The sequence below is a fragment of the Bombus affinis genome, chromosome 15, assembly GCF_024516045.1.
Source record: "Bombus affinis isolate iyBomAffi1 chromosome 15, iyBomAffi1.2, whole genome shotgun sequence".
NCBI lineage: Eukaryota > Metazoa > Arthropoda > Insecta > Hymenoptera > Apidae > Bombus > Bombus affinis.
In genome coordinates, this window is record NC_066358.1 from 10,221,998 (window position 1) to 10,237,451 (window position 15,454).

At 40.8% G+C, this 15,454-nt stretch overlaps 1 protein-coding gene across 2 annotated transcripts in view; it reads right to left on the bottom strand.

The window, feature by feature from the left end:
• LOC126925103 (sushi, von Willebrand factor type A, EGF and pentraxin domain-containing protein 1) overlaps window positions 1-15,454 on the bottom strand; it is a 49,902-nt gene that overhangs the window by 3,966 nt on the left and 30,482 nt on the right. The window contains exons 7-33 of one of the 2 annotated variants that reach the window (XM_050740331.1): window positions 15,212-15,441; window positions 14,691-15,044; window positions 14,217-14,591; window positions 13,941-14,109; window positions 13,399-13,761; window positions 12,834-13,016; window positions 12,587-12,763; window positions 12,238-12,440; window positions 11,330-11,953; window positions 10,877-11,000; window positions 9,358-10,680; window positions 8,655-9,107; window positions 8,356-8,573; window positions 8,001-8,253; window positions 6,884-7,725; window positions 5,767-6,650; window positions 5,390-5,637; window positions 5,171-5,302; window positions 4,926-5,091; window positions 4,540-4,791; window positions 3,890-4,431; window positions 3,579-3,791; window positions 3,335-3,490; window positions 3,002-3,125; window positions 2,669-2,731; window positions 1,298-1,488; window positions 4-641 (exon numbers count right to left, since the gene is read on the bottom strand). In XM_050740331.1, coding sequence (XP_050596288.1) covers window positions 4-641; window positions 1,298-1,488; window positions 2,669-2,731; window positions 3,002-3,125; window positions 3,335-3,490; window positions 3,579-3,791; window positions 3,890-4,431; window positions 4,540-4,791; window positions 4,926-5,091; window positions 5,171-5,302; window positions 5,390-5,637; window positions 5,767-6,650; window positions 6,884-7,725; window positions 8,001-8,253; window positions 8,356-8,573; window positions 8,655-9,107; window positions 9,358-10,680; window positions 10,877-11,000; window positions 11,330-11,953; window positions 12,238-12,440; window positions 12,587-12,763; window positions 12,834-13,016; window positions 13,399-13,761; window positions 13,941-14,109; window positions 14,217-14,591; window positions 14,691-15,044; window positions 15,212-15,441 — 9,500 coding nt within the window. The remainder of the gene's footprint in view (window positions 1-3; window positions 642-1,297; window positions 1,489-2,668; window positions 2,732-3,001; window positions 3,126-3,334; window positions 3,491-3,578; window positions 3,792-3,889; window positions 4,432-4,539; window positions 4,792-4,925; window positions 5,092-5,170; window positions 5,303-5,389; window positions 5,638-5,766; window positions 6,651-6,883; window positions 7,726-8,000; window positions 8,254-8,355; window positions 8,574-8,654; window positions 9,108-9,357; window positions 10,681-10,876; window positions 11,001-11,329; window positions 11,954-12,237; window positions 12,441-12,586; window positions 12,764-12,833; window positions 13,017-13,398; window positions 13,762-13,940; window positions 14,110-14,216; window positions 14,592-14,690; window positions 15,045-15,211; window positions 15,442-15,454) is intronic. The other variant, XM_050740332.1, reaches the window with a different exon arrangement.

Genomic DNA, 15,454 nt, shown 5'->3' on the forward strand with positions numbered 1-15,454 from the left:
CACCGCGGCTGTTCCTTTGGTACTGGTATTAGGAGGACAAGGTATGCAGAAGGTCTGCTGCGGCTCCGACTGATACGTTCCCTTCTTGCACTCCATACATTCGTTCAGCGTTCCGTTCAAATACGTTCCAGGTTCGCATACAGGCAAAGAACATTCTTCTATCGCCGCAGAACCCATATTCGGTGTCGTTCTGCCAACAGGACACGCTTGACAGGCAGCTTGAACACCCTGAGTTCTGTAACTTCCTCTTGGGCAGGGTTCGCATTTTCCTTCGACAGCCAATTGCTGTCCAGAGCCACATTCGTCTCTGCATTCTTCACGAGACACAGCTTCCGCTGTTCTAGTAGTTTTTCCCAGGCCGCACAATAAACACGAGAAACTACCCTCGTTAGGTTGATAGAAACCATGGCCGCAACTTCGACAAAGACCAGCCAGGTCGTCGTAGTATTTTCCGGCGGGACATTGTTCCTTGCAATCGGCTGCGCTTCGAGCACCTGGTCCCACCGTTACGCTAGGACGTCCTGCTATCACCGGACAGGAACTGCATTTCAGTTGACCTGATTCGCTCTGATAGCTTCCCACTGGACAAGACAGACACTGTTTCGTTTCTTCGTCGTAATACGTTCCCACGGCGCATGGCACTGTAATTAGAATGAATATGGGGTTAAATATGAGGTTTATGGTTTTTTGGACAATCAAGGAAGACATCTGAGGACATAAAAACTTGATGAAAATGAGATATACCTGGGGTTCGAGATATTGGAGGGGAATTTAGATGGCTGTTTGAATATTCTGCGTGGGAATGAATAGAGGAAAATTACAGAACATTTAAAATTACAGAAATTGGGAATCTCGAGTAATTCACGTGAACGTGAGAATTGGGTTTGAAGCTTAGAACTTTTGGGGGGATTTAGGCGGGTGTTTTGAATATTCTAATTCGTTATGGGCACATTTGGAACATATCTAAATACGTACGTGTTCTAGCCGATGACATAGGAAATTACAGTTAGTCTAATTCGAGTAGAAATGGATTATGCGGAATGCGTTTAAATGGATATTTGAATATTCCAATTAGGAACGTAGGTGTTTACGTAAGTATTTAGATATTCTAGTCGTGAACGCAGCGATTCAAATGAGGCGAGTGGGAAGATATTCTGAATAGGACGGAGGAATTTGAAACGTGTACAGTATTCACCCATTTTATTTTTCAAGGCTAAGACTAATCTTTTTAACTGCAAGGAATTAAATACCGCAACAATTTGCAACAACTGTTTCAAAATCTTTTAAATATACTTACCACAATCAGGTGCCATAACGACTTGTCCAACAGGACAATCATAATCAGACTCCAACATCAAAGAAGCTGGATCTGGCACGGTATTGGGCAAAATATCGTGAACGTCGAACTGATCTTCTTCCAGGATTAATCTCTCCAATAGAGTTTGAACAGTCGCTCTTTCGTTCGAGTTTGCGTTCAAAATCGGGTCGCTATAAAATATGAAATTCAATTGATAAATTGGAAATCGATGAGTGGTATATTTTAGCGGCAGGCAAAAGGAGAGTATGCGCAAGTATGTACAGCCGTTATATCTGAAGGCGGAGGTAATCAGGCAGCCTTTCCATTGGTTCCTGGCCAGTAGTGTCACCTATTATCGACACCAATTAATTTATATACCTACGTAATGTTTAATGTCTAACACATCCTGGAATTCTAATGTATTACATGCCTGAGGCAGAATGTCGTTGGGAGGTTTAATCTTCTGTTAATATCGCGAACCGAAGCTGTTTGGTATTTAAAACAATCGATAGTTTTTAACATATTACATATCCGATTTCTATGGATTTATAAATTCTGAACAAAATTCTTCGTTAAATTCCAAACAACGTATATACGTAAAAATTGAAAAATTAAAAACATCAGATCATATAAAATAATTTTCACAAAAATATTTGTGAAAATTTCGTTGAGAAGTTTACTGGATTGAAAAATATGGCCTGTACGGTTTCCGAACGATGAGAAATAAAATATAATCCGTTAAAACTATTCATTGTTTAATCTAACAGCTTGGTTTCAAGTCCAGTGTTACGCGGTTCCAGTTACATTGTTATTCTACTATCGACTCGTTGGTTCCTGGTAAAGTGTCCCATTCAACTAGTCCGTCGTGTGTGAACAGTTAGTAACAACGTGCATACCAGCGTTTACTTCGTAATTGTCGGTTAGAGTCGACTTAACAGTTGTCAGAATCTCGTTCGTACCATAACTATTCCATAAATGAATAATCACATCGTCGACAGAAACAAATAAAAATAATATAAACGACATTAAAACGACAACTTATTAAAATCGACCATCGCTCGATTCTCCTCTTATAAATACACATTTGACAAGAACGGTTCCTCGTCACGTTAGAAGAGCCGACCTATTTAATTAGTCTAATTAGTTCGAGTTTAGTAACATTATGATATAGATTACGATTATTGTTTTTCCATGTACGATTCATGCATCTGTGATTTCGCTCGGAATGGTAAAATGCTTCATGTAACGTGGATCTTAATATATTTAAAAATGGTGAGATGAATGTCGGATAATACCGAGACCCGAATGACGAGAACACATGTACAATGATACGTTTCGCACGTGGCTTAAATCGAGTTGCTGTGTCCTTACTTTATCGCCGGGAACGAGATCTCCACCTCGTAGGTATCGCTTCCTTGCCGAGCTTGTCTCGTTCTACGATGCAACACAAGTAACAAATGCTAAGTACCAATCATTCTCGCACATCCTATCTGATGTTATTTTTCCATGATTTTTCGAAGCTGTATCGCGATGTTTAGTAGATTATAAATTTCATTGCTATAACTAAAGTGAACGTGATATCCGTTTTAAATAGAAATTTCACTTCTATTTCTTTCTATTCTATAATTTTTCATTCTATTTGTTTGAACAGCGCGGAGATGTTTGACGTGGAGATACTGTTGGTTGATAGGATAAAATACTTACGGTTCAGCTGGCACTACTGCTGAGATTATGTAAGTCCCACCATCCTCTTCGTTCGTTTCTCTGGTGGTGCGTATGCGATGATCGCATTGAACATCGATGTGCAAATCTTTACATTCGCGAGTTCCTATGAAAGACAAAATACATTCGTTAAGAATTTTTTAATACAGTACAAAGTATGATATAACGAGGTTGTGGATTAAACCATCTAAGAGCCGGATCGATTGCTATTTTAAGCTTTTTTCGGAACTTACAACGAGAGCCACAAATTTTCTTTTATGTCGAATGAAAAATAGTTCTACAAATAATTCGTAAGTTATACAAAATATTGCTTACCTTCGTACGAATATGAGCAGAAATTCCAATCTCTGTTCAAAGAATTCACAGCATCTCGAACTTTCTTCTTGAGCACTCCTTGACCAGCTTCGTTACATAGCACTGATGTTGGGAAGTTCATTTTGATTCTGAATACACGCTGCGCTGGTGTGGCACCTGAGCAACAGATATAACAGTATGATACATGAATTAGAACAACAAATGAAAAAGAAAAATACGAGAAGCAATTTAACGTTAAACTTACTTGTACAAGCTGGATAGATGAGAGGAAGGGACGGATCGTTGGTTGGTCTCCAGAATCCTTCAGCTCCGCAGGTGTAGAATTTCGGTACTTCTTGAGAGAACCTCAATCCAGGGTTACAGAATATCTCGCAGACCTTGAACTGGCCACCAGAGCCCCAGTCTTTGCATTGTTGCGTGCCTCCAATTGGATCTGGTAATTCTGGACAGAAGTCGGCTGAAAGATGAAACAAATTATCCCTGAAATGTCTCTGTTTCATAAAAGTCGCGTAATACTAGAAAACACAATTCGAATTGTACATAGAGTTCACTTACATAGTACATAGACCTTGAAATTGCAGCTGGCAGAGTTTCCAGCCTGGTCATAAGCCACGTAACTAATATCGTACGTTCCCCACATTAATGTTTGTCCTGACCTATGTCCATTCTTCTCCTGGATCCTCACTATACCAACGTTATCGACGAATTTCGGTTCATCCCAGCTAACTATAGCTGAGCCGTTCTTGGCGATCACCCAAAGATCGCCTGGACAGTACTCCATTTTCGGTGGAATTTTGTCGGATTCCAATTGTTGACACTTGGTACCGCCGTATCCAGGTGGACATACTCTTTGTCCACAGTGTGAAGGCACGACTCTCTCTACTCCTCCGACTGTGTCATCGTAGCCTGCCCAAGTTAAGACTAAACCTTGGTAGAGAACAGGTTCGGTACGACAGTCGCGAACTTGTTTCTGGATCTCGTTCGTGATATGTAAGGCTCGACTCCAGATTTGTACCTTGGTCAGATGTCCTTGGAAGCCTGATTCCGTGTAGCCTTTCGTATTTTCGCTCTGTGGTTTACCTAGCACTGCCCAGGCACTGAAAGATGGAGTTTTTATAAGTTCATGCGTGGTTAAGCGAAGCATAGTTAGATGGGACAAGCTAACTATACGTATGTATTCTAGATAACTAAGACAAGGTACTTACTAAGCAGGAAGAGATCTTCCACTTCCATAACCTTCCGTCTTGCTGGCAATTAGACCCTCTGTTATTAAGACCAATTCTCCACCGTTTTCACCATTCCAAACTACAGCAACGTGATGCCACTGGCCATCGTTAATCGTTGCATACTCTCTGAATGGCAGATAAACATCTTGCAGATCGTGGAATAACGACACTTGGACTCCATTGCTGTGTGCCTGGATCATAAGTCTTCTATTTATAGGAACGTGTGGAGAGCTGAAACAGAAATGAAGCAATTTCTATGATTATTGTTGTAATAATATAACAACGCGTTAACAATAAATTATTATTATTGGGAAACTTTAATTTAAATCTATATCTAAGAAAAAGGTGTCAATATGAGCGTCTACCTGACTGAATAGAGAGTGAAGAATATTCCAGCTTCATCTTTTTGAGTATATTGCACCCACATGGCCACTGTTAAGCTCTTTCGCCCTCCAGTAAAGAATGGAATCACTTGGGCTGCGCTACTGCGCGCTGGGTCGCTGAAGTACAAGTCGTAATCCACTTGGATAGCTGAAAGGATATTACCAATTATTACACGCATATTTTAATTATTACAAAAATACTATATACATAAAATAAGTATACTTACACTTTCTACAATCGTCACCAGTCAAGTTGAAAGGACATTGGCAGAAGAATTTGCCAGTAAGATCGATGCACGTCGCTGATGGTGGACATGAATTCTCTTTGCAGTCGATTATATCATCCTCACACGTTTTGCCTGAGTAATATTTATACGATAACACTTTGTCTATGGTATTTAAATTTCTACCTAAATTATTGTCTTGTAATTTATCGAATAAAATACCTGTATACCCTGATGGACAAATGCAAGTGAATCCAGGACCCTCGTCAATACACGTAGCTCCGTTCTTACACGCGCCAGCCTGACAAGCATCATATTCGTATTGACAACCGATTCCAGTGTAGTCATCGGGACAAGTACAGTTGAGCCCAGATCCAAAGTCTTGGCAACGTCCATTGTGCATGCAAGGATTGCCAATACAACGCTCGGGTGCTGTTTCACATTGTTTTCCATCCGTTCCTGACGGACATCTGTTACAAAATATTTTAAATCGTTACAAACAATCCGAATTTGAACAATAACATGAAAATACTACAAATGTCTGCACTTCTACACAGTACGTAAACTAACAAATCACACCAATCTACCATTATACTTACACACAAAAGTAATCTATGAACAAATCCACGCAAGCCGCATCATTTTGACAAGGATGATTTTGGCACATTCCAACGTCCACCTCGCAATGAACTCCAGTCCAACCTTCAGGACACATACATTTAAACCCACCGACCTCGTCTCTGCACGTGGCGCCATTTAGACAAGGATCGGATGCACAGTCATCGATATTGATCTCACACGCTGATCCGGTATAACCCTCGCGACAGTGACAAACAAAAGTATTATCCAAATCAACGCAACGATCTGTTCCAACAGGGCTGCATGGGTCACTGAGGCATTCATCCAATTCAGCTTCACACTGAAGTCCAACGAAACCCGGTCTACATTTACAAACGAATCCTTCTAACTGATCTACGCAGGTCCCTCCGTTTTGACAAGGTTCAGAGGCACAGTCATCGATAGTGTGTTGACACTGTTTGCCTGTATAACCTGGTTCACAGGTGCAAGTGTATCCATCAACCTGATCGATACATTGGCCATTGTTCTTGCAAGGTTTGCTAGAACATTCGTTGATATTCGTTTCACAAGCTGCACCTGTCCATCCTGGATGACAGATACACTCGTGGCTGAATAGATTATCTACGCATATTCCATTTAGACAAGGATTTCCTGAGCATAAATCTATTTTCTCGTGACACCGTTTGCCGGTGAATCCTGCAGGACAGTCACAGCTGAAATCGGCTACCAAATCTGTGCAGTTGGCGCCTAATAGGCATGGTTTTTCAGCACAATCGTCTGTGTTGATTTCACAGCTCTGACCCTCCCAGCCTGGTAGACAGTCGCATTTGTAGCGACCTTGTTGCAGTGCTACGCAGGTAGCGCCGTTATTGCAAGGATTTCCACTGGCTGTGCATGGGTTTATCTACAAGTAGACATTATTATTAGACGTTAATTGCTATTTTGAGCAGGAAGAGAAACTGTGAATTTTTCGTTAACGATAGAAAATTTGTCCCATGATAATAAATAAGGGAACAGTATGAAAAGACAGACATTGAAATGTTAATTCTCAGAAATAGGAGAAAAATCTTAAACTTGGCATATCTTTGATTATTCCAACAATTACCAACTCTAAGATATAAATGGTTCAATACTCACAGTGATATCACAATCGACTCCAGTGTACCCAGAGCGACAAAGGCACGTGTAGTTGTTAAATCCAGGTTCGTCTTTGCACATAGCTCTCTCAGGACACGTATCGTTCGAACAATCTGACTTCTCTTCCTGACAATTAACTCCAGAATAACCATTAGCACACTGACACCTATAACCCTGTGGCAAGTCTATGCACGTAGCTCCATTATAACAAGGCTGAGAGGCACATTCGTCGATATCGATTTCACAGCGCCTTCCAGAGAATCCGGCAGGACAGAGACATTGGATACCGTGTCCCATGGGAACACATAAGCCTCCATGTTGACACACACTGTCGGTGCACTGCACCGGTTTGCATTCTTCTCGTCCAACTGCTCCTGCACCATCGGTGTACATATTTGTCGGACATTCAACGCAGGTGGTAGCTCCGTGTTGAGGTTGGAAGAAGTCCTTAGGGCACTGAGCACAGGGGGCCAGTCCTGTGTCAGAATACATGCCAGGAGAACATTTGGCTCTGCATCGATCTCGACCTGGAGCAGCTGGCTGGTAGGTGAAGGTTCCTGCTGGGCAGGTCTGGCAATCTTTGTAGCCACCAACTGGCGGCTCTCCTGTATAGCTGTTTCTGGGACATTCCAAACATGGTACCAGACCTGTTGGAGAATAGGTACCGTATCCACAAACGGGGACACAGTCGTCTATGCTCTTGGAACCCTCTTCTCGAGTGTATGTACCGAAAGGACAGCGTAAGCAGGATCCTTGGCGGTCGCTATTTTGGTAGAAGCCTTTCGGACAGGATGTGCATTGCTTTTGCTTTTCTCCAGCGAATGTCCCGGCTGGACAGTGCACTGAAAGTGAGAATAGAGAGGGTTAGAAGCTAAATTATTTCAGTTCTTGTGTAGGCTGGAGAGTAAACAGTATTAAAGTCTAGTCCATCTGTAATAGTTTAATAGCAAAGTAGTAGGACAAGAAGTGATTTTGTGTAAATGTTTTCGAAAACATCTTTTTAAAAATCGAAGATAAAGTAGAGTTTCAATTTAGAAATCTGTGTTCTTTTAAAAACCGAAGCACGTTACTGTGCATGCTCATAAAAGTTTGGAAATTCATATCGAAATATACTTACGACATCGTGGGACATCATTAGTATCCATGTTCAAAACTTCGCCAATGCTACACGTGAAGCCACGAGTGATGGATGATTTTAAGGCTCTAAGAGGAGGACACTGATTTCCAATGGCAGAAACGTTTAATAACGGTTCTATAACTGCACTGGTGGAAGGAACTGATAGATCGAAGATCAAGTTCAGCGTGGAGCCACAGAGATCGTACAATTGAGGCTGACGTATAGCTGGTACAATGACGAGAATGAAGTCCATCTAAAACACACGTCCATATTAGTAATTTTCTTTTTATCAAAAGACTTATCAAAAGCTTCTATACAACAAACAATGTATTGAGTCTTGCTCCATAATAATCACCTTCAAAACATTTTCTTCAAGAAGAAATGGTACTGATCTCACAAATGACACGTTCATATTAACATTCACAGCAGAGCAACGTTGCGTCAAGATATTATTCAGATTCATATAATATTGAGACATAAGATCCTGATATTGCGGCAGGCAGGATCTCGAAACGGCGCCATTGGCTCTGTAAGTTACTGCTGCGACCACGTGATAGTTCGCCTGTTGTGTATCTACAAAATACAATACATATGCATGTAAAGAATGATTCAAAGAATGTAGTATGATTAAGATAAAAAATTGAAGAAACTTACTTTCCGAGACACAATCGGGAACGACGGAAGTAGGAGACCAGTGTTTAACGACGTCACACGTGAACTTTTTCACAGTTGCACCATCGGTGAAACGGAAACCATTCTTGCAAGTGGCGCTACACTGAAGTCCCTTATCACCAGGAACACACTTTAGTTCTCCATTAGCCGGTGGTTTCAATTCCCAATCGACGCAAGGCGTTGCTTGAACAGATACTTGGAAGTGACAGGATGCCCTATTTCCACTAGAGTCTGTCGCGTAAACAGTCACATTCTCGAAGCCTCCAATTGGTATCACTGCTCTTTCTGGGACAAATGTAATCTTCACTGGTCCAGAAACATCCGTAGCATTGATTCTTCTGCGAGTTTCGTTGAAATTGACGGAGTAACTTTCTTGCTTGTCTATTAACTCTATGACGTAGCTTTGGGGACAGCTCAGTTTTGGTGGTGTCACGTCTGTGGATGGCCAAGAAATAATTATATAAAAATATAGAACTTCCTCGAAAAATTTCCAAATTTGTTAACAAGAGAATTACTAATGATTGCTATAAATCTTACGTTTCGAATGCCATCATATATAAGGGAACTTTTAAAATTTATTGATTATAAAAGCTTGAAAGGAAATAATTCTCGAATAATTTCAATAATAATTCTAATGTTGAAACAGGAAATAGGCTACAAAAATGAAGATGGAATATATGCTTACCAGGCACAGTGATGTTGATCTCACAAATAGCCACATTTCCATCATAATCAAAGGCCACATATTTCACCACAGTATCCTGGAACACCTTCAGCGGTGTTCTAAAACTATGAGGTTTGACTTCTAATCGCGCAATACTTCCACTGTTATCAATAGCCGTGGGTTCAGTGAAATTCACAGGCAATAATCCTCCATCCGTTCCCTTTTGTACCACAATCGGTTGCTGAGGACAATTCTGGAACACTGGTGGTTCATTGTCCACGCAAGGAGAGAACCCATAGTCGTATCCCAACAATGGTTCTGTCACCGGTTCCTCGCAACCCATTAATTCAAACTTCAAACAAGCGTTATCCATGTAACTAACAATTCCAAGAATGACAAACCGAGCTTGGACATATTTAGGCAAAGTGATCATCGCTAATTCTCCGTAATTCCCAGGATCTCTCATAGTCAGATTAAAATTAGGGAAGTAGACGACATAATTTTCAATCTCAGCCTGTTTATAGAAGAACCTAATCTCCGTTGGCCTGCCAACAATGTCATTCGTCACCACACCTTTCACCAAAATTGCCTTTACTCTATAAACCTGACCCAAATCAACGCTGACATAAGTGAAGGCTTCTTGTTTACCACACCAGCCGGTCACTGAATTCAAACGAACGTTCTTAGCCTCGTAATTAGGTCTTTCCGAGGTTGCATTGATGGCTGAGTCTGGGATACGTCCAGAGGCTAGACCGAGAGGCTTCACGACTTTGCATTCTGGCTCTCGAACGCAGACAATTGGTCGAGGATTAATGAGAATATATCCTGGTCTACTGCAACCAAATTGAACTTCTGATCCTTGCTCGTAGCTTCTGGCTACTTGGAAGCCATCGCTAGGTCGTCCAGGGTCTTCACAAACGGGACCTTCGCATCGGAGGTTCCCAAAGTCCCAGATTCCATTTGCTTGACACCTGACTACATTGTCATGACGATTTGTTTGCCCAGCCAGTTTGAAGGTGTCTTGACAACCGAAGAAGAAGGAAGATTGGTATTTGGTGTCCAAATATTGACCGTATTCCGCGCCAGGTGTTGGAAGAGGCTTTCCACAGTCGGCTCTTGGACAGGCTGGTTGATAACCTGATAACCAGTAATCTGGTAGACCTGGTTTCGGATCGTACACGCATTGACGGAAGCCCGAGGTAGCTGTATTACGCAAATAACGACCGTTGCTGCCACATTTTAGGGTGACGTTTTGTTTGAATGGTACCAGAACGCTGGCTTCGTCGCTGCGGATCACCGAGAGGCCTTCGTTCTTGTCGTCTGGTAGCGACACACATTTGGCATCTGTGAAAATGTGTGTGTCTGTCATTTGCTCCATATATTATACTATCTTGAGTATTGAAAAATGTAAAGGATATTATTTGCACTACTATAGGATATAGGAAATATTAAATAACACAGAAAAATATTTTTACGTGTTCTTTCAAATTATATCTTGGATAATTTATTGTAAAACAGTATTTTCAACGATCCTACTTACATTGACATTCGGGAGTGGTTCCATTCCAAGCTCCACTGGACGTGCAAATAACAGCCGAGGAACCAGACAACACATATCCAAAGTTACATTGGAATCTCACAAGATCACCAAAGTGATGTTTTTGCTATAAACAAAATACAAAATGTAACGATATATAAATATAATAATGGAATTGTAGAGGACGAGTCAGAAGACGATGCGAATCGAGAGCGACTCATGTTGATGTTTTGCCTTGGGACATTGACGCCGTCTTGACATACCAAACGAATCGACAAACAAACTCCGGGCAAAACAATGTCGCCGCTACGTGCAATCGTCCTCCACAGAATACAATAATAAAATAAGATGTTTCGTGTAAAAAATAATATAGTTGTAATATATAAAATTTCATTCAAAGTGAATGTCAAAGACATTAGATTATAATTATTCGAAAAGTATACAGTAAATTCGAACCTTGGTCGACAATAATTTTCCATTTTCAGGCGCCGATATGGCTGGACACATAACTGGTACGCAAGTCTTGTTCTTCTGAACCAAATCTCCATCTCTTTCACCAGTTTCGTGTTTCTCTATGTAAAAACCAGCAGTTCCATTGCCTTTGTACAATTCGTATCCCGTATTACACATACAAGCATAGCTTCCAGGATTGTTTATACATTTCTGGTGACAACCACCGTTATTAATGGCACATTCGTTGATATCTGTACACTCTAAACGAGTGCATCCCATGATTTCGAGTTTCATACAGGGTGCTCCAACGTAATCTTGAATTCTAAATTTGATATAACGCGCCTCGATGGGAACTGGCAAGTTTAGAACAGATAAAGTAGGTTCTAATATTCTGAACTCTACCGGTGTTCCATCAGGATTCGTGTAGTCTTTAAAAGTGTCTGTTAGATCATCGGTGTATTGAATTCGTACTGCTGATGTGTAGGCTATGTTTCCATCTACTCTGGAGACTACTTGCGTACGAAAACCGCGGATGATCGTTGGAGCTTTCATATCGATCATCACCCAGTTTGCGCCTGGTTCGATGTTGTTGCCGCACCAACCATCGCCATTATTCAGTCGAACGCCCTGAAATTTTCAAGATCTTTTTATATTTGACAAAGCGGGTAGCAGTAATTGACTTTGGCACATCGCCTGTTGAGATTCATTATAGATACTAAACAAATATAAATAAATATATTGCAAATAGTATATATGTTATTGAATTACATTCTAATTTTTCCCACATTTGTTAATTCCTTCTTCGGAAGTAATAAGCCGTGCTTGTAATGAATGTACTACAAATATCGTACATATCGTACACGCATATATACTTCCGCGACTCATAATGTGAGTATGAGAATTATACTCACAGTTCTGGTGTAACCATTCTCAGAGCTTGAAACGGTGATAGACTCATCCGGGATACCACCATTGATCAATCCAAGATCGCCTATAGGTCTGCATTCCATAGTTGGAGCGAATCCAGGTTTACATTTGCAAGTAAACGCACCAGGATTGTTGATGCACTCTGTGGAGGCTAGGTCGCATTGGCTCGATGCACACTCGTTTATATCTGTAGAAAGTAAATTTTATTGCACAGTTTCCTTATTTAATAAGAAGACGATATTAACCATTAGGATTTAGGTTAAAAAGATGCTGGTATGAAATATCCATTAGTTACAAGATGTAAGTCTAAATCAAAGTATTTACAATCCTTACCTTCGCAAGTGGGTACATTATCAAACAGCTGATTTGGTCCACACTGTATGATATTCGACCCGGATAGTTTATAGCCTCTGTTGCATTGCACTCTAGCTTCGTCTCCATAAAAGTAGTCCTTGGTCGTGTCGACTACGAAACCGTTCTTGATCGTGGGTAGCAACGGACACTTTGCACCTACACGAGAAAGTATGTTCAAATAGCAAAGAGATATTTTGCAATTTGTTACAAAGAATCGAATACCCACGAGAACACGTTGGTACTTCGTCGGACCAGGTCCCATTGCTCATGCAGAGAATCACAGGATGTCCGCTTCTAACGTATCCTGGCTCACACTCGAATCGTACAATTGTTCCGTAACTTCGCCCACCTCCATTTAGGATAGTTATGTTCGAGTGCGGCGCTTCCGGAAGCGGAGAACACTGAGAAGCTATAGAGGGAATTAATTAATATTTGATATTTCTCCTTTTACATATACCTAATTTTTAGACTGTTCAAAGTTAATAGTTTTAATTCTCCTGTTGCTTTACGGCATTCTCCTGTTTTTAACACTCAATTTCCAGATTTTTCAAAGTTGATAATATTCGAAACTTTAATTCTTTCTTAATAAATCTCTTTATGATATCGAGTTGCAGTCGTGGCAGGAATTAAGGTCCTTATTCGACAAAAGTTGCTTGTATTTACGAAAAATTTAAAGAAATGTGATTTATCGGATATAATACGTTATAAGTTCTTTAGAAGAGTTTTAGTGCTGTTTTAGACTAGACTAGATTACAATTATTTCCCTGATACAAACTATTAAAATTATTTACCCAAACAAGATGGCTTCTTCTCCCATCTCCCATCAGCCATGCACGAAATTTTCTCGGTAGGTCTACCAGATGGGAATGCAAAACCAGCGTAACATTGATAAGTAGCCAAACCTCGATAGGTAACATTAGAGGATCCAATGGAGAAACCATTGTCAATTTGCGGTACTGGTCCACAGTAAACTTCTTGACACTTGGGAATGTAGGTAACAGACCAGTTCCCTCCAGGAAGACACTCTGTGGTAATCTTCGCTTTACCAGTGGCAAATTCTTGGCCCAGAGGACAGGAGAACGTCACTGTTGTACCGAAAGCTGTGTCCCTGCTTGACGCTAATGCTCCTTCGCCGGACTGAAGCTGAGGACAATCTAAAAAAATTCGTAGATTTAATGTATCAAACAGTATCGTAACTTCTATCGATTTTATACCAGTATGTTTTAGTCTTTCTTGTGTTGTGACTCTACCAGCCTGATAATAAATAGTAATTGTCTAGAAAATACCTTCTTGAGAATTAATTTGAAATTTAGACTTTACATTTGAATGTTACCTGCTGAGAACTCTGCTTGCCAGCCAGGACTGCTATGAAGAGCATCGGAAGTGAATCTAACCAACATTTCCCCGCTCTCAGCTGTCAAAGTGATCTTTGGTCTCGTGTTCGACGTGAACCCACTTCCAGGATGCAAACGGAGCCCATTAGTATTTGGACCATCGTATATCTATTGAAAAAGTTAATCGGTTAATTACCAAAAGGTCTATTCTTTTCGAATCTCTTAAATAAGAACGATAATAATTATTTTCTCGGAAGAAGATAATTCTTAGTTACCTGGACAAAGTCAGTCTTATGAACGTTAAAGTTGATAAACTTCAGGGACAGCGGTCCTCCTTGAGGATTCTTCACCCTGTACAAGCACTCCTGGTTGTTAGGATAATCATTCAACCCGAAAGATGGCGACTGAACCGTTCCATTCCTAGCAATTATCGTAGCTTTACAGCCTTGAGTGTATCGAATGCTGAAACCTCTTCTTGAGTCACCAAGACTAGTCTTGAGGTAGAGGTACAAGTTACTTCCAGTTGACATGATCACCGTAGGATTGTCTTCCGATTTGCCTGTTAGTCTGGCTATCGGTCTGCTCATTGGTGAGTCACCGTCTCTAATTAGAATGTAGTCCCGATTCATCTCGAGATCCAGATCTTCGATCTAGGAAGTAGAATTAATTACTGTTAATAAAAGATCGAGATGCAAAATCGAAATTTATCTTCTCATTAGAAATTTAATTCTTTTTTCTTTATTACGTACCTCGAGCGACATTATACGACCGGGTTGAGCTTGCAGAATGTACAGACATTCCAATCCTCCAGGATAATTCTGAGGATATCCTGGAGAGGTGAGGACCTGTCCCTGAGGAGTTGCTCGAAGAATTCCACCGCAAGTTTGCGGTTCGGTTTTCCACGAAGCTCGGAAACCTTTCCTTTCGACCGACGAATCTGTGCTAAATTTGATGATCATAAAGTTCGAGGCGGATACGAATAGTTTGTTGGTGAGTTCCTGCTTGCCGGAGAGAGTCGCCAGGTTCACGGATTTTTCTTCTGTCCTACCACCGACCAGGATCTGTACTATGTCGAAGCTCTTTTCCGTTTCGAATTCTTGGAACTGAACAAAAAAGAGAAAAGATAATTCCTTGACGTTAATAGAGTTCTTTTACGATTCTTTGATAAAGAGTGTAACCTGTATTTTTATTTGATATTTTTTACTGGCTATCGTGAGCATCGAAATAAAAGAAGAATATCAACATGAGAGTTAAAATGGGGGTCTTGTACCTGTAACAGGATATTATGGCCTTGAGGGCCTTCCAAGGTCCACTTGCAGTTGCTGAGGGGTGCATATTTGTGCGGATAATTAGGACTCTCGACCACGTCGCCACTGCTGGCCATATAAAACTGGCAATTAGCCGGACAATCTATTTCGTCCGAAAAATCACCGCAATCATCCTGTTTGTCACACTTAAACGCCGCGTTCACACACTTTCCGTTAGAACAGTGGAAAGAGCCTACGAAAATTCA